Below are 20,857 nucleotides of genomic sequence, written 5' to 3' on the forward strand. Positions count from 1 at the left end.
GCCATGGCCGCTGGGCCTGCGCGTCCGGAGCCTGTGCTCCGCAACGGAAGAGGCCGCAGCAGAGGGAGGCCCGCATACCACAAAAACAAACAAACAAACAAAAAAAAACCTCACACCAGTCAGAATGGCCATCATCAAAAAATCAACGAACAATAAATGCTGGAGAGGGTGTGGAGAAAAGGGAACCCTCTTGCACTGTTGGTGGGAATGTAAATTGATACAGCCACTATGGAGAGCAGCATGGAGGTTCCTTAAAAAACTAAAAATAGAACTACCATACGAACCAGCAATCCCACTACTGGGCATATCCCCTGAGAAAACCACAGTTCAAAAAGAGTTATGTACCACAATGTTTATTGCAGCTCTATTTACAATAGCTAGGACATGGAAGCAACCTAAGTGTCCACTGGCAGATGAATGGACAAAGAAGATGTGACACATATATACAATGGAATATTGTTACCAAATTATTTACATGCCAAATGTAAAATAGATAGCTAGTGGAAAGCAGCTGCATAGCACAGGGAGATCAGCTTGGTGCTTTGTGACCACCTACAGGGGTGGGTAGCGAGGGTGGGAGGGAGACGCAAGAGGGAGGAGATACGGGGATATATGTATATGTATAGCTGATTCACTTTGTTGTAAAGCAGAAACTAACACACCACTGTAAAGCAATTATACTGCAATAAAGATGTTTAAAAAAAGAACATATATATATGGATATATATGAATCACTCTGCAGTACACCTGAAACTAATAAAACATTGTAAGTCAACTATACTTCAATAAAAAGTTTTGGGGGCTTCCCTGGTGGCGCAGTGGTTGAGAGTCCGCCTGCCAGTGCAGGGGATGTGGGTTCGTGCCCCAGTCCGGGAAGATCCCACATGCCACGGAACAGCTAGGCCTGTGAGGCATGGCCGCTGAGCCTGCGCGTCTGGAGCCTGTGCTCCACAACAGGAGAGGCCACAACAGTGAGAGGCCCGCGTACCGCAAAAAAAAAAAAAATTTTGGAGAAAAAAGGAATCCATAATAACCAAATAAATAACCAAATAATTTCAGTGGAGAAATATAGGTCAGAGCAGATTTTCAGATTCAAATATTCCATCAGAATTTGCTGCAAAGATTATTTCTTTTCCACTGAATTGCCTTTGCACCTCCATTGAAAATGTTCTTATAGATATGGCTCTATTTCTGAACTCTATTCAGTCCCATTGATCTGTTTATCTCTCTATATATCAATACCACATTGTCTTGATTCATCGCGTTTTATAGGAAATCTTGAAATCATAGAATTTGAAACTTCTTTTTCAGTTGTTTTGGTTATAGTAGAGGTTATTTGTATTTCCATATGAATTTTAGAATTAGTTTGTTAATTTCTACCAAATAAAAAACCTGCTGCGGTTTTGACTGAGATTGTATAAAATCTATATCTTTACTTGGGGTGAACTGATGTCTTTACAATGTTGAGTCTTCTGATCTCTGAATTTGGTGTGTCTCTCTATTTAAGGGCTTTAAAAATTTCTCTCAGCGTTGTTTTATAGTTTTTCATGTACAGATCTTTCACATCTTTTGTCAGATTTAGTCCTAAGTATATTATATTTTTGGATGCAAATGTAAGTGGTATTAGTTTATAATTTCAATTTCTTCTTGTTTTTTACTGTTATGTAGGAAGAAAATTGATTTTTCTATACTGATCTCCTATCCTGGTGCCTTCCTAAACTTACATATTCCATTAGTTTTCTTCTAGTTTGTATCAGATTTTGTACAAAGATATTTATGTACCTCTAAATAAGGACAGTTTTACTTCTTTGTTTTCAATCAGGGTGCTTTTTCTCTCTTTTCCTTGCCTGATTCAGTGGGTAGAACCTCTGGTAGAATTTCAAACAGAACTTATGAGAGTAGAGATCTTTGTCTTGTTCCTGATCTTTGGGGGAAAAAAATCAGCCTTTCACCATTAAGTATGATGTCAGCTGTAAATTTTTCATAGATGCTCTTTATAAGATTGAGAAAGTTTCCTTCTATTTCTACGTTACTGGGTTTTTAGATTCAGTCGAAGACTGTTTCTGTGCCTAATAAAATGATCATATGGTTCTTCATTTTTATTGTATTAATATTATAAATTACATTGATTTTCAAATATTAAACTGACTGTGTACATTCCTGAGATAAATCTCATGATGCATTATCCTTTGTATATATTGTTGGATTTACTTTGCTAAAACTTTGCTTAGAATTTTTTACGTCTATGTTCATGAAGAAAATCACTTTGTAGTTTTCGTCTAATGTAATGTCTTTGCCTGGTTTTGGTTTCATAGTAATGCTGATCTTATAGAATGAGTTGGGTAGCAATCCCTCTTCTCTGAGAATTAATGTATTATGTATTATTTCCTCTTCAAATGTTTGGTGGAATTCACCCGTGAAATGAGTGGGCCTAGAGTTTTCTTTGTGCTAAGGTTTTTAATTACAAATCCAATTTCTTTAATTGACGTAGGATAGTCAAGTTATTTATTTCTTCTTGAGTAACCTTTAGTAGTTTGTGTCTTTCAAGACTTGTGTCTATTTCATCTAATTTGTTGAATTCATTGACACATAACATTGTTCATAATATTCTCTTATTGTCCTTTTTTTTTCTTATTATCCTTTTAATAATTGTAGGATCTGTACTGGCGTCACCTGACTTATTCCTGATATTGGTTATTTATGTCTTCTCTCTCTTTTTCCTGATCAGTCTGGCTGGAGTTTTGTCAGTTTATTTATCTCCTCTCAAAATCAGCTTTAATATTATTGACTTTATTATTTTTTTGCTTTCTAAACTATTGATATTTTCTCTGATCTTTATTGTTTCCTTTCTTCTACTGCTTTAGGTTTAATTTGCTCTTCTTTTTTTTTTTAGTTTTTTAAGTTGGAAGCTTGGAAAATATTTTGTGTGCACTAGTAAAGATGTGTATTTTGCTGTTGTTGGGAAAAGTGTTCTAGAAATATCAGTTAGGTCAACTTAGTTTATACTTTGATTCAAATCTTCTTTATCCTTGCTGACATTCTCTCTACTTTTTTAATCAGTTGTTGAGTGAGCAATATCAAAATCTCTGATGGATTTGTAGATTTTTCTATTCTCTTTATAGCTCTGTCAGTTTTTGATTCATGCATTTGGAAGCTCAGTTACTAGATGCATAAACATCTAGATTATTATGTTCTCCTAATGAATTGACTCCTTTATCCGTATGAAATGACCTTTGTCACATCTCTTCGTTGTTCCTTTTTTTTTTCCTTTGTCTCTCTTCTTCTGGAGTAATAGAATAATTTTTATGATTCCATTTTGTCTCCTTTGTTGAGTTATTAACTATAACTCTTTGTTTTGTTACTTTAGTGATTGTTTTAGGGTTTATGGACTACATCCTTAACTCATTACAATCTACATTCAATTAATATTATACTACTTCACAAACACTATATAGAACCTTATGATAATATACTTTCTTCTCAAGGAAGGGGTGGCTCACAGAGTAACCACAGAATGTGAAGTGAGGAAATGGGCTGCTATGCTAAGTCTACATTCTTAGCCAGTGGGCCCTGCCTCTCTCTCAGAGCAAAGCTCTTCTTCTGTTGACTTAGCACAGCATAGAGAGGAAAGAATTCACAAAAATCATGGAGCATCTCTGAACGTCCAAAGAATTTTCCCTTGAGAGGCTAAAGAGGAAGGTTTGTAGACCAAGAGTCCTTGTTTAATCTCCATGAGTACCTCCCACGGACTTGTTCAACAAACATAATTTCAACAGACTGTAAATGTACGACGCCAACATTTTCTCATTATTTAAAATGGGGTTTGAAATTTGCCTGTTTAGTGTTTATATTTTTCTTCACTCACAATATTCTGACCTGTGAAAAAAAGAATACTAAGTGGTCAAGGTGATCTTTTTAAAAAAAGCTCTTAATATCATAGAAACTATGCTTTTTGTTTAACTTTGTGTTACTCTGGAAAGAGTCTAGTTTTAATTTAAAAAAAGCTTAAATGACTTGCAAAAAAACCACTTTCTTCTCCCCTGGGAATTTGTGCTGTTGTTGTCAGACGTTTTAATTTTACATATTCTCTAAATCCTACACAGCATGGTTATTGTTTTTGTTTAAACAATTATTTTATTTAAAATAATTATCTTTTAAAGACTATTAAATAATAAGGAAGAAAACTTATGTTAACCCATGCAGTTACCATTTCCAGTCCTTTCATTTTTGTGTGTGTAGATCCGTATTCCCTGCTGTTTTTATTTTCCTTCTGCCTGAAGGATGTCATTTAACATATCTTGCAGTGCAAGCCAGTTGGTGATGAATTCTTTCAGCTTTTGTATATTTTTGTTTTGAGAGACATTTTTGGTGGGTATAGAATTCTCAGTTGACTTTTTTTTCTGTCCATACTTTAAAAATATTGCTTCACTCTCTCCTCCCTTTCATTTTTTTCTGATAAGAAATATGTTATTAATATTTTTGTTTCCCTGTATGTAACATGTCTATTCTGTCTACATTTAGAGTTCTCTTTTTATCACTGGTTTTGAAAAATTTGATTTCTGTCTCTCAGGGATCACTGCCCTTCATTATCTGATGTAAGTGCCTTGCAAGCCATTGTTGCATGTATGATATGGAAGTATGTAGAAATTTGTTTCGAAAGTATGCTCTCAACCTTAGTATTTGAAAATAACATCTCTTTTTTCTTTGTGTTATTTCCACTACATATATTTCAGAAAGGCAATGGCTTTATTTTTCAATATATTGAATTATAGGTTTATGTCTCTGTTACTGATCCATATTCACATTTGTCTGTAATTAAAACCTGGCCATTGAAACATGTATTTTCTACTTGTTGAAATATCAGAAATCATTTGTCACTTTATCATCCTGCTATTGCCAGAGTAAACACAACTATTTCTCATTCTCCAGAGATCCAGATCTTTACAGTTGGGTTGCTTGTTGAAAGTTTGTGGTCATCTTATCATGTCTACCATACTCCTACACATCAAAATTAATACATTCTGTAATATCAGGTTTTCACTTCTGTCACACAGGGAGAAACTCCAGAGGCACTCTTGGGATTTCTGTCATTGCAATGATCAAATTGTATTGAAAGATATCCACTTGGGTTTGGTGAAATCTTTGATGTTGTCTAAAAAAATGTGAGCCAGATGTAATTTCTGTCTTAAAAGATGTAATAATCAAAACCAACCAATATCAATGCTGACAAACACCAATCAAATGTGTACATCCTTGTTGACATCTGAACAATCAGGTAAAAATCAAGGTAGTGTTAGAAACTTAAGCTTACAAATACCTACATTATTCATGTATATAACATATATTAATCTTCAGATATATCTGAGATGTTGCAGAGCAGAGTTACCTATACTTATTTTTTTTTAGTAGAGTTTCTTGTTGCTTCCTAACCCTACCCTACCCACTTCATGATTCTTATTTTTTGGTGCTTGGGAATGTCTATTTTGTTTCAGGTTCCCCTGGTGATACTGATGTGCAGTCAGGCTTGAAAATTATTGTGTTATTTGACATTACTGGGAAATCAATATTTCATGGAAACAGATATTTAAACATGACTTTAAAGACCCTTAAGCACCACTTAAACAAAATTAACAAAAGTTGGTAGCTACTTTTCTAAAATACTTTTTATGCCTCTCTGCCTTTTTAAATTGTATGCCGCACACAGTTTAACTTTCTTTGGTGATTAGAGACTGTCATGCCTATTTTAATGAACATCAGTTATTGTGCAGAGATACCTTTTGGGGCTGTTGAAGTACATAGCACTGTTTACCTGTACACAATTTGACCCATATTGGAATGCTATTTGAGCTGGGTTCATTTCTGATGTCTTTCTTACTTCAGTCTGTTGGCTTTTACATCCTGCTACTGAGTGTGTATCTGACTCAAGCAACCCTCACTTCTTCTTTCTAATATACTTATAATAAGGTAAAGGTGCAGCCTCTAGAACCAGAAGATCAAGATTGTTAGAATTGTATCTAAAATAAAATTTGGGGAAGGTGGCTATTCTCTCATGGAACAGTGAACATGGAGATGAAATTCTTAATGTTTGAATTAGCTGTTGGTAAGCCTGTGGACTGCCTTGGCACTGAAGGGGTTTCTGTTATGTATAGAAAACACAGCACTTAGCATCTCTGAAATTTCTAATTTAACATATGGGGTCACATCTGTTAAAGGATTATTACTCTAGACGGGGAGTGATGTATAATTTATTAAAATAACCCTACGGGGAGACAGCAGACTACATTTAATAAACCGGAATACTTGCTGGATCCATTGACTGTTCCCAGCTGAATCCCACATTATTTCAATAGAGGGGGCAGAGGAAAACAATTGCCCTTTATATAATGTTTACTGTGTTGTATTAGTTAGTGTCTCTCAGCAGAAAAACATTTATGTTAACTGTGTGGTTTAAGCTTTGAATATTGAACTCCTGCTGGCATGTAGTTGATATTTAACTCAGAACAGAAGTCCATTATTCCTTAGCCGTAGGAGGAGAGGAAGGGTCCACCTTTCTTCTTTCTTCCAATCATCAGTAAAGGCTGGCAAGTAAGACAGTCTCCCCTGAGTTGCCAAGATTTACCTCTTCTCCCCCTACTATATACCTGCAAGGTGGATATATCACATTAGAGGAAGTGGGCTCAGAAGGGGCTCTTTTTGGATCAAACACATTAATTTTCCTTTTTCACAGTGATAACACAAAGACTCCCACCAGAAGCACTTCTGTGGCTGTCTGCTGATGGGGTTTCCCAACAGCAAATAACATGACCCACTATCGATATGAAAGCAGATTTATTTCAGACCCTCGTGTGAAGCATAGCAATAGAATATCTTGCACAATTCCCACTTGTAAATGAAAGAGAAAAGAACTGAGAGCTCCCACCAACATCCCTTGCCTGTGCCTTGGAGGAGCATTGGTAGATCTGGGCTTGCTCTCCCTGTACCCAGCAGGAGGAATTTCATCAAAAACCCTAGTACTGGATTCTTGAAGTCTTGAATGTTTCACTCTGTTGTTTCCTTCTTTTTTGTTATTTGCCTTAATTTATAGATTTCCTCACTGCCAGACAAATTTAGCATGGAGGGTTTTCTTCTTACACTGAAATCTATCACTGATTTTAAAAAGAAAAGCAAAATTAACTTCCAGCTGTAACATAGGAAGATTAAAATATGTAGTGGGGTCTGTCGTGGTTTAACTGCTATTTAACATGAATAATATTGAAATAAGCATTACATGATTATTTCAGAGCTTCAGGCTGTATCTCAGATATAGAGCACATTTTTCTTCAATGACTTATTTTGGTCTTACTCTTCCTTCCCTTAAATCATTTTGCTCTTTGGATAATTTTTTATCCAATTCCACCTTTGGATACCTATAACAAAAAGCAACCCTTCATGTTTTATGTGGTCCTGCTTGAAAACACAGTAGGGTTTAGGGAGCAAGGGGCGTACAGTGGGACCCCATAGCTCCTTAGTCCTTTGTTGACCCAGGAAATACAAACGGGATGTAGGAATGGTTTGGCAAAGTTATTAGTTGTCCAAAACCTCTGCCAGAGAAATGTTTGACCATAGAGCAGATCTGGTATCTTAAAAAAATTAGTTCCTCAAACATTTACTAATAAGGTAGGTCATACATATCTCCCATTTAATTAAAGAGCAGAATTTTAAAGGAAATGAAAATAAGGTATTGTAGATGGAAGTCATGATTAATATTTATATGATATTTTATGTTCCTTTATGGTTGGTAGGTAGGGGTCAGACATTATTCCTGTTTCATGGACGTGAGACTAAGCAAGTCACCTAAGAAAGGCAGAAGTGAGGCTCACACCCTGGCCTCCAGACTCCATACCCTGTGACCTTTCTTCTAAGCCAGGTGTCTCTGTGTAATGTGTACACGCTGGGTCTTTGAGACACAAAATGAAGGGAAATCACCGTGATTATTTAACTGCCTTTATCGTCTGAGACAATTAGTACAAAGTTCAGCTACTTCCTTACACAACATACTACTGATACTAATACTTAATTCCACTCTGTCATCACTCTCCAAACATGCAGGAACACCCTGGTGTCTGAACTTTGGGGCCAGATGCCAGGTATACAACAAAATGTTGTCAAAAGCATAGACACTGGAGTCAAGACAACACCCAGCTCCAGTCTTTCCTCCTACTGTTGACAATTTGTGCAGCCTGCGTGAGTTGCACATGTCTTGCAGGGTAAGTGATCAATGAATGTCAACTATTATTATCAGCAAATAATTTAACAAGGCATTAAGCAGAGACTCAGAACATAAAAAGCAAGCTGCTTAGTATAGTTTTTATGTTCTACTACAATCAGCTGAACTTTGCAGTCCAAGAGCTTACTGGTTAGTTGTGTCTAATATTCTGCCATTGTGTTCTAAATTCTAAATATATGGAAAAACTAGAATGGAATAAGAAATGAATATGGGTGTTCTCTATAAAATCTTCAGTGGGGATTGTCTCGCACTTACCTTGTGTCTTTCTCTTACCTTCCTCCTCTGTCCCCTCTTTTGTTGTCTGTTGACACTTTTTGGACTAGACCTTCTTTATAAAGCACGCTATTCTCATTCTCAATTCATTCTCTATCTTGGGTGCTTAGAATTTTCCGATTGTTTTTTAAATAACTGATACGCCTAAGTTACAAATTGACATGGATATCCCCTTCTGGAATATCTTTTTTTAAAATTGAGTTATAATTAACATATAATATTACTTTCAGGTGTACAACATAGTGCTTTGATATTTTTTATACATTATGAAATGATCACCACGATAAGTTCAGTTACCATCTGTCACCATACAAAGTTGTTGCAATATTATTGACTATATTCCCTGTGTGACATTCCATCCCTGTTACTTATTTATTTTATAGATGGAAGTTTGTCCTCTTAATCCTCTTCCCCTTTTTCAGCCACCCCCTAACTCCCTCCCCTCTGGCGACCACCAGTTTGTTCTCTGTATCTGTGAGTCTGTTTCTGTCTTATTTTGTTTGTTCGTTTGTTTTGTTTTTCAGATCCCACATGTAAGTGAAATCATACAGTATTTGCCCTTCTGTGTCTGACCTATTTCACTCAGCATAACACCCTCTAGGTCCATCCATGTTGTAGCACATGGCAAGATTTCATGGGATATTCTGATTCATTCGTGCTTGCATGTATTTATATACAGTCAGAAACATTTATTGAAGACTTTTCATGGGACAGACCATGTGCTGTGCTGGGAATAAATTATGAGGAAGACACAGTTCTTTCCTCACAAAAATTAACAACCCAGCAGTATAGGGGGTGGTGTGAGGAAGAGAGTGAACATCATATATAACCACATGGCCAACTTAAACACAGCCTGAAACTTTGCTCTTTCTAGACACAAAGTGTTGTAGGAGCACAGAGGAGAAAGTTTTGCTGTTTTCTTTTTTTTTCCACGAGGATGTCTTTAGATGACTTGATAGAGGAAATAGCATTTAAACTAGGTCCTGAAGGTTGAAAAGAGAGTATTCTTTGGTAGAAATAGAGGGAAGGGTTTTCCAAACTGCCACACCCAACCACCACCAAAAAAAAAAACACCATGAGAAAAGTCACGGAAGTGTCACAAGTTCACGCGAAATTTGAGAGTCCGTGTAAAGGAAATGTAACTGCTTTACAGGTAAGTAACAGGGGGTGAAGATAGAGTGGCTAGGAGCCAGTTTGTCAAAGGCAGTAAAGCTGCTTCCAGGAAACAACTGTGAAAGGCTTACTTCAAGATGTACGTATTTTTCTTGACTAAATACAACGTTTCAGATAGGTTCTGAGTTGGTGGGAGAAGTTCTCATTTTCTCTCTCTCTTTCTCCCAGTAAAGTTAATTTAAGGTCCTTAATCAGCTTACAGTGTTGTATCAAAAGCAGATGGCAGCCCCGGGCAGAGCAGCTGGTTTGGCCCTCAGCGTGGGAATCTTGAGTCCCGCCTCCGGCTGGGGTGCGGGGCTACAGCTGTCCACTCTTTGTCTCGCATGTTTTCAAAAGCCCCATTCTTGCTGTGCCACCTCTTACAGTTGGGGTGTACATCCTCCCCCTACAAAACTAAAACTCCCTGAACGTGCATTTCAGGCCTCTTCTGGCTCTTAAAGCAGGTTCAGTGTCACTAAGGCCACGTACCCATATATGGGGAGAAAGCAAGTCAGTGGCCGGGGTCCCTGAGCAGTATCTCCACCACTGCGAGCTTTCCAAAATTCTGGAACGCCCGGATTCCCATAATAAGAACACACATATTGCACCAAACCATAGCATCCGAGCAGGAGGAGTTTTTAGAAAAATAAAGAAAAATAACTAATGGTGAAAATACAGTGTCCCAAACTTGTGATTGATTTACAAAATAAATACTCTTTCCTCTGCCGGAAATGCTGCTTCTACCTGGCTCTATACTTAAAGTCCTCGATTTCCCCAGGAAGCTTTCCCTCCCCCTTCCCAAAAAGATTAGCACCACTCCTGGTGCACCCTTATAATTACCCTCATTCCTCTAAGCATTCATTATCCATTTACAGCTTTCTCCCCAGTAAGACTCTGGCCTCCTTGAGGAATGTTCCGTTGAATCCCCAGCACTTAGCACGATCCTTGAAACATGGTGGCTTTTTAGCAAGTAGTTGAATGAATGAATGAACCAGTGAAAAATGTGGGTCTCAGTCCAAAGCCTGGGGCCCCCTCCACTGCTTACAGAGTCACACACAGAAGAGCAGCAATGGTTTCCTATACTTCAAGAGTAGTCAAATTTAAAAAAAAAAATAAAAATTAAAAGTAGGGGGCTTGGAGGGTTGAATGAATAATAAGAAAGCGACAGGAGCAGAAGAGGTAGCCGGGAAATTAAATAAGGAGAGAATGTTTCTTCCTTTTTTCTTATACTTGCAGGGAGGAGCCTCTTAAGCATAGTTGAATTTGAGTAAGTTCAAATTACCTCCTGATAGGTTCATGGTTGGCGGGGGAGAGCTCAAAATCAGATTTAATTTTATTTTTGAAAGAACGATGTTTTTATGCCGCAATGCTTCTCATACTGATACACCTATGATAAGAGTCTTCATTGATTTTATTTTTTGTTTGTTTGGTTTTTTGGCCGCGCTGCTCGGCTTGTGGGGTCTTAGCTCCCCAAGCAGGGTTCGAGCCCTGGCCCTCCGCAGTGAGAGCACGGAGTCCTAACCACTGGGCCTCCAGGGAAGTCCCAAGAGTCTTCACTGAGAATCATGTGACTTGTCTGTTCCTTATAACTTTTTTGTCAAGTCGGGTATTGAGGTGTAAGTTACATAGTTTTGAAATATGCATTGACATCTAGTTACAGTTTCTCCACCACAATTAAAATCTAGAACTTTGTGTCTCAAAATTCTCTTGTACCCTTTGGCGTTAACGCCTTTTCCCACCTCCAGCCTCTGAAACCACTAATCTGTTTTCTTTCCCAACAGTTTATCCTTTTCTAAAATGCTGTGTAAAGGGAATCATCCAGTTAGTAGCTTTTTGAACTTGGCCTCTTTCACCTAGCGTAATGCATTTGAGGGGGGTTCACATTGTGGCACGTATTCATATTATGGCTGAGTAGCATTTCGTTGTATGGCTCTGCCATAAACTGTCTGTCCATCCACCAGGTGATGGACGTTTGGATTTTTTCTACCTGTGGCTGTTACAGTGCTTCAGTGAATACGTGCATATGAGTCTGTGTGGACATGTGTCATCATTTCTCTTGGGCAGATAATCAGGAGCAGGATTTTACTAGGATGGCGTGTAAAGGAGACAGGGAGACAGGTCTGGAAAGTTGCTTTTCTGTCTACCTTATGGCAGACCTTGCAACTTCCGTCACTCATCATCAGAGCGTGTCAGGGACATAGAGAGATGCAAAGATTCTGTGTCTGTTTTCATTGGTGGTCAGCTTCTCCTCATGTACCACGGTATGAAAACATCTTCTTCCGTGGACCAAGTGGAGAGGAAAGGGAGTCAACATTTAATTTTTATATAATCTACATGTGTATTGTTAGTCTTTTTTCATGCCTTTAATTATTCTTTTATTTCCCTTCTTTTCCATTTCATTTGCTCTTAATGTTTCAACCACGGCAAGGGAAGGCAGGATTTGCAATGCAACGGGTCACTTTTTTTTCTTTCTTTGTGGTTTTGGAAAAGGACAAAATACTTGTAATGGCAATGACCAAAAAGAAAAGTTCAAAGTTTTATAAAACATAAACATCTGCTTCCTAAACCATTTTTAAAAATCCAAATTCAACAAAATTAACAACCCAGGGCAATACTCCTAGGTCTACTTTGAAAGATTATTAACATGATTTAAATCAACTGAAAATCAGAAGTGCAGGATTTGTCCAGAGACCTTAAGAGAACCATTTGTAGAAGAAGAAACTGAGGCCCAAAGAGCCTGAGAGAGTTTGCTGCATCCTGTCATGAGCCCTGAGGCCCCACTCCTGTTTCTGCAATAAGACCGCATGTTTCCCCAGAGCAAGAAGGAACAGATCTGTGTTCTTTTACAATTGGAAAAATTGCCTTAAGCTTTTTATACACTTCAAAATAAAAAGTCATGATAGGAATAAACTTGAATTTCAAAGAGAGGAGCAATATTAGCAGCTCTTAAATAGGAAGGTATGTGAAAAGAAATTTTATGGGACAAAGTAATTTCTCTTGGTAATGAGTGCTTTGAGATTTTTAATATTCTCTTTTTCATGATGATACTGAAATATGTTGACACAGTACAGTATGGCTATTTAACAAACGTATTTTAATGTTAACTATATATTTTGGATGTCCTAGGCTGCCAATAGTTTTTTTTTTTTCTCCCCCTGTAAATAAACCTCACGTTAACTTTGACAGTGGAACGTGGGAGATGCGCTTGGGAAAAGTGCTCATGCCAGCAGTAACCCTCTGCTCAGGTGCTCGCCAGGCTTTCCTGGTCCTGCTGTCATTCTGCTGACAGACACTTCTGCAAAACCAAAGCGAGCAATTGAGAGACATAAGTCAGTGCTGGGTGACACGGCACTAACCTCCACCATTTATAAATCCCCATCTCAGCCAAATGTCGATTCATTTCCCACGTCCTCAGCACGTATGCTAACATATCATGGCACACCGTTGAATGTGCCCTCTAGTCACTGTTTTTTCAGTCTCTGCTTTAGACATATTTTTCAACAATAGGGGGCCTTGGGGCTTGGGTGGAGGGGAAGAGAAAGGTGGAATAAATAAAAGAGAATACCAATTTTTTTAAATATATAAGGAATGATATATGTACCACATCTTCTTTATCATTCCTCGGTCAATGGACATTTAGGTTGCTTCCATGTCCTGGCTATTGCAAATAGTGCAGCAATGAACGTTGGGGCGCATGTATCTTTTCAAATTATGGTTTTCTCCAGATATATGCCTAGGAGTTTTATACAATGGAATATTACTCAGCCACAAAGAAGAACAAAATAATTCCTTTTGCAGCAAATGGATGGAACTAGAGATTGTCATACTGAGTGAAGCAAGTCAGACACAGAAAGACAAATATCGTATGATATCACTTATATGTGGAATCTAAAAATAGTGTACAAATGAACTTATTTACAAAATAGAAGTAGAGTCACAGATGTAGAAAACAAACTTACGGTTACCAAGGGGGAAGGGGTGAAGGGAGAAATTGGGAGATTGGGATTGACACATACACACTGCTATATATAAACTAGATAACTAATAAGAACCTACTGTTTAGCACAGGGAACTCTACTCAGTACTCTGTAATGGCCTATATGGGAAAAGAATCTTAAAAAAGAGTGGATATATGTCTATGTATAACCAATTCACTTTGCTCTACACCTGAAACTAACACAACATTGTAAATCAACTCTGCTCCAATAAACATTGAAACTATATTACATACAAGGAATGAAATGAAAGAAGTGATCAAAGTGTCAGCTTTATTACTGATAAAAGTCGAATTGAAGAATGGGACTTAAATGAGCGAGAATAATGGGTTTCATAATCTTGAACCCCAGAACTGCACATACCCGCCCACTCCAGGCTGTGGAGAGCAGCCCTAGTTCCGCCATGTGGGTGGGGACCCCTGGGGACCCCTCCCTCCCTGCAGGATGTGGCATCCGCTCAGCGCATTGGTGGTACACGTCCTGGGGGAAGGGAAGGGGTGGGCTGAGCTACACAAGCTCGTTGCTTCCGCCTAACTCAATGATCAGATAAGTCACACCACCTCCCCTGTGGGGAGAGGCAGGAGGCTAAGATTCTTAGGAAACTTCCGTCTTTTTGGAAACCATTCAGGTGGGAAATGTAAATGGGAAAGGGGAGGTGTCGGAGGACGGACGGAACAAAAAGTGCCCGCTGAACTGAGAAGGCATCTTGAGACCGAACAACGAGGCAGGAAGCCCCGTGTAATCAGTGGATCCATTTAGTACAGGGTAACTTACTCACAGGGTGGGATTGGGCAGAAAACGATCTGGAAGCATTCGCAGAGGCTATGGCCACTGGGACAATTTGATAGTTAACGTGGGGTGTGGGGTGCTTGGAAATACGGCGTGTATTCCTAAGTCAAGATTTATGAGTGGGTAACTAGTCTTGTGGGCGCCTGGAATACGCCAGCAAAGGTCTTCATCATTGTTTGGAGATTAACAGAGCATAGAGACCACCTGGTCCTAATGATGATGAAACAGTATCTATTAACTCTAAAGCCCCTGACAACAGAGAAGGGATTCACTGCACCGTACAGTCCTGGGTAGTGTCAATGGAAGGACAGGAGGAACTGTCAGGGCCCAAGATGGCATCAGCCATGCTAACAGCCATACGGGAGGTGTCAAGGGACTGACCCCCTTTGAAACCTCAGTGGGCACATCTGTGAAGTTAAGTTCCCCATGTCCAGGAGGTTGAGAGAATAAAAGGAGATATGGCCTGGAGACCGGCACACAGTGAGTGCTAAAGAAAAATAGTAGCGATTACTTTCAGTCTTTGGATAATCCCTCCTGTTCCTTCTTCTTTACTCTGGTCACAAACTGACCAGGTTTGTTATTTGGAAACAGATGAGTACAGCGCCATCCTCTGAAATAGGGCAAATCCGAGACAGACCAGATTTGTGAGCAGTGGCGAATTTCACTTTGGATCTGAGCTTGAAGCCTCTGTGTCCATAGGCACTTGGATTTACGATTTTTGTATTTCAGGAGAAAAGTAACTAGTTAGTATGTAGCTCAGTTTGGAAATTAAACCGTGGAAGCCCTTTAGAGGCTGAAGCCTGACCCTGATGAGTACAACATGCTGGGGAGACAGGAGGAAAACCAGGAGAGCGGGCGACACAGAAGTCAGGGCGAGGGACCATTTCGGGAAGGAGGGAGGAGTCCGCCGTGTCCGATGCTGCAGGGGGGCCAGGTTGGATGGGAGAAAAAGGAACAGGGGGACTTGCAGAGATGGCCATGAGCATTATTAGCTCTCAGATACGGAGCACTTACTGTATGTTGATCACTGTGCTAGTTGCCTACATGCAATATTATTTAAATCTCAAAAACACTACCCCATGTTATAGATTAGGGAAGTGAGAGTAGGGAAAGTCTACCACCAGCTTGGCGTAGGTCACAGAGCTGGGACAGGACGGAGCTGGGACTCAGGCCCCTGCCGTCTGACTCTTAACCACTGAGCCTCCTTCCTTCTGGACGACTTGCTTTTGCCCCTGCGGTGGGTGAGGACAAGAGCACTCTGGGTGGAAAGGGAGCCACGAGGGAGGGGAGCGGGGAGAGGATGGTGAGTAGGGGTGGGGAGGCTGAGGTTTGTCCTGGTTGGTTGGTTTGCTGGCTTTAGGATGGTGGAGACTTCAGCACCATGAAACGTGGACAGGGGCTCAGAGGAAAGCCAGAGTGAGGAGACCTACGGAGGAGGAGATGGAGACAGCAGAGTGCGGGCCTGTGGGGCAGGGTGGGGAGTGACCTTAGGAGGGAGAACCCCTGCTGCTTCACCTGGGGACAGGGCACACGGAACTGAATGTGTTGGTTTAATGTCAGAGCATTAAGGAAGTTCTCCTCCGACTGTTCTCATCTCTCTCTACTGGAACATCCGGCTTACCCTTCAAGGTCACACCTGGTCATGCTCTGAGCCCTGAGACAGGATTATCTGCTCTGGGTCCACTCCGCAGGCCCTGCCAGGTGTGCACCAGCAGGCCCCGCCCGTCCCCTGCTGGTCGTGACTTCACGCTGAGTCAGCAGGAGGAAATTCAGGTTGCATCGAAGACACGGTGCCACTCTGCAGGGGCTTATGGTTTGAAAAGGGACCAAGATAAGTACATAAAAGTCCCATATAATAGGGGAAGAACAACACACACACACAAAGACATATGCATGGTGCCGAGGACTTCAGTCGTGTGATAGAGAAAACAGAGCACTTCCGTGAGTGATATGTGGAGTGAGTGTGGTTTTCAGCTGGTTGTTGAAGGAGGGGCGTATTTTCAACTGACAAGGAATAAGCCATTTTACTTGGAGAAAGTAGCCTCAGAAATGGCCGAAAGCTTATTTGGGGAGCGAGGGGTGGTCCCATCTGGCTAAAGTATGGAATATGCTGGAGTTTAGGTCCAGGATGCAATGGAAGGGTCTTGAGTCCTAGACTAAGAAATCCCGCTCACTTGAGTCCCTTGAGAGTAATTTCCTGCTTTTATCTGATCGGGAAACACTGTGGGTGTGTTCAAAGACAGTTGTAAGCAGTCTTTTGGGCTTAGCCAAGGAGTTGATCCTAAGAGTTTAGAAATCATACCTACCATTTTCATTCCAGAAATTAGGTCACTATCCTGAGAGTTTCAGGATACCAGAATGCACCCAGTCTCCCAAGAACACCTTCGAGCATTTGAGAAAAAGGGCCCTGAGCGTCTCCCTGTGGTGTGGCAGTTACTGACTAGGTCATCCTGGGGGTTGGGAGAGCCGTGTGGGAAGCTGAGCCAGGAGTGTGCTTGGTTCTCTAGTTACAGGCTCAGGACCAATGCTAGGTTTCTTACTACTTTTGTAAATCACTATTCTCAAGAACTATTTCTAGACAAAAACATAAAATAAAAAACCTCCTTTTTTCTTTCAGTGAAGAAAAAGAAGCCTAAACTATTAAATAAACTTGATAAGACTATTAAAGCTGAACTCGATGCTGCAGAGAAACTCCGTAAACAGGTAGGGGGTTGTTTTGCTTTTCGAAGGAACATGCCGTGGTTTCTTTGTTAAATAAACTCAGCCATTACTCTTGATTTGTTTTTAAAAAAAACTGTAAGAGAAACAACCTTTGAATAGGGTGGATTTTCCCCCAGGCACATCAGCATTCCATGTGAAATGAACCAAATGAAAAGAAAAACAGCAGCTGTAATGGCCAAATAGAAATAGAGCTTTACCATCGGGCCCGCCGACTTGGGTGTCAGCCCCTCCCATCACAGTCTACTTTTGTGGCTTTGGGCAGATCACTAAGACATTCTGAGCCTCTGTTTCCTTATTTTAAAAAATGAGACTAATACATGCTCTTCCTACTTCCTACTTGGTCTTTTCCAATGAGATAAGAGATTAAAAAAGAAGCATCAGTACTGTCAAGTACCATACAAGTAGGGGTTTTCATTTTAAAGCAACTCGATGCAAAAAGAAAACGTAGGTTAGTCCAATACTCTTAGGATAGTTGCCGTTAAGGTGAGATGATGTTAGATTTAAGATTCTTCTCACTTGGGGTTAACCTCACGCACCTCCAGTTTCCAGGGTGACTGTTTGATGTTTTGCTTTGTCATCAGTTATTTGAAATATTATTTGCATTTGTTTCTGGATATTACAGTTTTTGAAAATTCAATTAACACTAGATTGGAGTTATCTGTTCTTTTAGCTCCGTCACACTCATGTACTTATTGGGCCAAATATTTATTACAATGTATTTAATGACATCTTCACTTACTCATCTGCAGGCATATACCTCACTTTATTGTGCTTCTTGGATATTGCCTTTTTTTACAAATTGAGGGTTTGTGGCAGCCCTGTATCAAACAAGTCTATTGGTGCCATTTTTCCAACAGCATTTGCGCGCTTCAGGTCTCTCTGTCACATTTTGGTAATTCTCGAAATAATTTCAAACCCCCCACCAGCAAAAAGATTATGACTCGCTGAAGGCTCAGATGATGATTCGCATTTTTTAGCAATAAAATATTTTTAAATGAGGTGTGTGCATTGTTTTTCTAAACATAATGCTATTGCGCACTTAATAGACTACAATATAATCTAAACGTAACTTTTATATGCACTGGAAACCAAAACATTCATGTGACTCACTCTGTTGTGGTATTCGCTTTATCGTGGTGGTCTGGACCCAAACTTGCAAGATCTCTGAGGTCTGCCTGTAGTTGTTTCTCATGAAAATTTCTTTCTCTGCTCTGTACTTGAATTTATACTTGCATTTTAAACGAATACTCATTAGTTTTCCTGTAATGTGGTTTTTAATCAGTAGACATTAGCTGAAAAAAAAAAAAAAAAGGAATAAGGGGACTGTCATAGGTAAGCGACAACAATAAAAACACCCGAGTTAGGCACTGAAGTGGGACGAGAATGTGCTTCCCCCCATGTTTATTGGAAAAGTCCCAACAGGCATGGCGACGTCTGTAACTAGCATTAGTCAAGGTTCCCCAACCAAAGCCTGGCTCACCCTGGTCAGCAGCTGATACAAATGTAGTAACTCCAAAGAATATTGCAGCAAAGTCTTTCTTTGTTCACTGAATTAACATCGAATGATTTCTGTGTCTATCTTGTTTAATTTTATAAAATGCAGCCATGTACTGTTTGTTGAAAATTTGCATTTCTTAATAGAAACGAAGCAGGAATCTTCTTTTTCTATCACCTTGTTTGGCATTCTCCACTTTCTCTGTGCTACACGCCCTTGATGAAAATGGACGCCTATTTCACAGGTGACTTTAGGGATATAGAACAAACGAACAGCTTTAGAGAAGGATTTTTATGTAATTATAATGAATAGTAGAGAAGGGCTCAGTTATCAAGGGGCAGATAAGTCAGTGAAACATAAAAATGCTGGAACAATCCATGGGGTATTCTCCAGTTCTCGCTTATTTGGAGAAATTTTGATGTTTCTTCAAGAAGCACCATGGATCTATAACAGGGTAAATAAAGGAGGAAGAAGAGCCCACAGAGGCAATTCTTGCTTCTGAAACAGCAGGGAGCCATGTTATTGACTGAGTCATCAGCGTAATTCAATTTTTTAGGGTTGTTTTCATAGCTGGTAGTTTCAAATAATGCAACCGACTACACTGGGATTGCTACGGCCATAAGGCAGCAATGGTCAGAGGAGGCCTGGTCTCAGGCCACACCCATGTTTCAGAAACTATGTGACATGAAAGTACGAGGTCACTTTAGTTTTCCTGCAAAAATGCATGGATCATATTTTAATCATCAATTTTTAAAAATAATATTTATTGCTCAAAACTCCTCCTTATGCCCCAGAAGACGGATTTGAAATGATACACTGAAATATTTGTTCATTTGTTGGAATCAGTTTTTATTATTGTATTATAAGTGGAGAAAAAGAGAGAAAGAAGGGAAAACTTAATAAAGTCAGAGTAAGTGCGACACACGAAAGTGGTGAGGGGGTGGTGAGGCAAGTACATGTCTCTCCAGTGAACTGTCTTGGTCCTAGGATAAAATGTAAGCTATGCTGAAGAACAGATGATTTTCAGGCAATTCTTCGTGAGCACTCTATCTTGTGGTTGAGTTTTTTAAGAAGAATCGTGTAATAGTATCAGGAGCTATATTCTCCAGCAAGAACCTGGGGAAGGGAAATTTTTTTCAGACTAAAAGCAAACACATTAACTTTGCCAGACAGCTGAGGTGAGGGCAGGGCTGATGGTCCCTTAGGAAAGGCACAGAGCATCTGTGTTAAGGGATCCAAAGGATGCCTAGGACAGAGCCAACGTATTCCATTATTTTTATAACCTTGATGGCCAACTAAGGGAGTGTTAAGCTGGAAAAAATACTTTCGCAGAGTTGTTATGAATATTGTTAATCCTATGGTTTAAATCTGGAAATGGTGCATTTAGCATGATTTTCACAAAAATAGCCTCAATACTTGCAATTTAAGTTGTGTAAGTCATGTGATAGGCTAAAAATAATCCCTCCAAAGATATCTGTGTCCTAATCCCTGGAACCTGTACATGTTACTGTGTTTGGAGAAAGGGTCTTTGCAGATATGAGTAAGTTAAGGGTCTTGAGATGGGGGATTGTCCTGGGTTATCCAGTTGGGCCCAAAATTCAATCACATGTTTCCATGTAAGAGAGAGGCAGGGGGAAATCTGATACAGACACAACAGGAGAAGGCACAATGTGAAGACAAAGTGGAGATTGGGGTGATGTCAAGAAATGCTGTCCGGAGGCAAGGAGCAGATTCTCCCCTAGAGCCTCTGGAGAAAGAACGGCCCTGCCCCCATCTCGATTTCAGCCCCAGTGAAATTGATTTTGGACTTCTGTTCTCCGGAACTGTGAGCGAATGAATTTCTGTTCTCTTAAGCCACAAAGTTTGTGGTCATTTGTTACAGCAGCCTCAGGAAACACGTACAGGTTAGTTAGAAGAAAGTCACATGGAGAAGGCTATTTAACATGAATTCTTTATCCCTTACAGTCACTCATGGAAGAAATAAAATGGTGGTTTTAGAAACTGTTATCCAAAATATACAAAAAACTCATAAAATTCAATGATAAGAGCAGCAACCCAATTTAAAAATGGGCCAAAGACCTTAAAAGACAACTCACGCAAGAAGATATTCAGGGCTTCCCTGGTGGCGCAGTGGTTGAGAGTCCGCCTGCCGATGCAGGGGACATG

General features: G+C 39.7%; 1 protein-coding gene across 13 annotated transcripts in view; it reads left to right on the forward strand.

Moving 5' to 3' along the window:
- Positions 1 to 20,857, forward strand: part of ASPH (aspartate beta-hydroxylase) — a 238,897-nt gene that overhangs the window by 134,161 nt on the left and 83,879 nt on the right. For all 13 annotated transcript variants that reach the window (XM_028500701.2, XM_055091279.1, XM_028500699.2 and 10 more), the window contains one exon: positions 17,093 to 17,178. In XM_028500701.2, the coding sequence (XP_028356502.1) occupies positions 17,093 to 17,178 (86 nt within the window). The remainder of the gene's footprint in view (positions 1 to 17,092; positions 17,179 to 20,857) is intronic.

The sequence above is a fragment of the Physeter macrocephalus genome, chromosome 15 (assembly GCF_002837175.3).
Source record: "Physeter macrocephalus isolate SW-GA chromosome 15, ASM283717v5, whole genome shotgun sequence".
Classification (NCBI taxonomy): Eukaryota; Metazoa; Chordata; class Mammalia; order Artiodactyla; family Physeteridae; genus Physeter; species Physeter macrocephalus.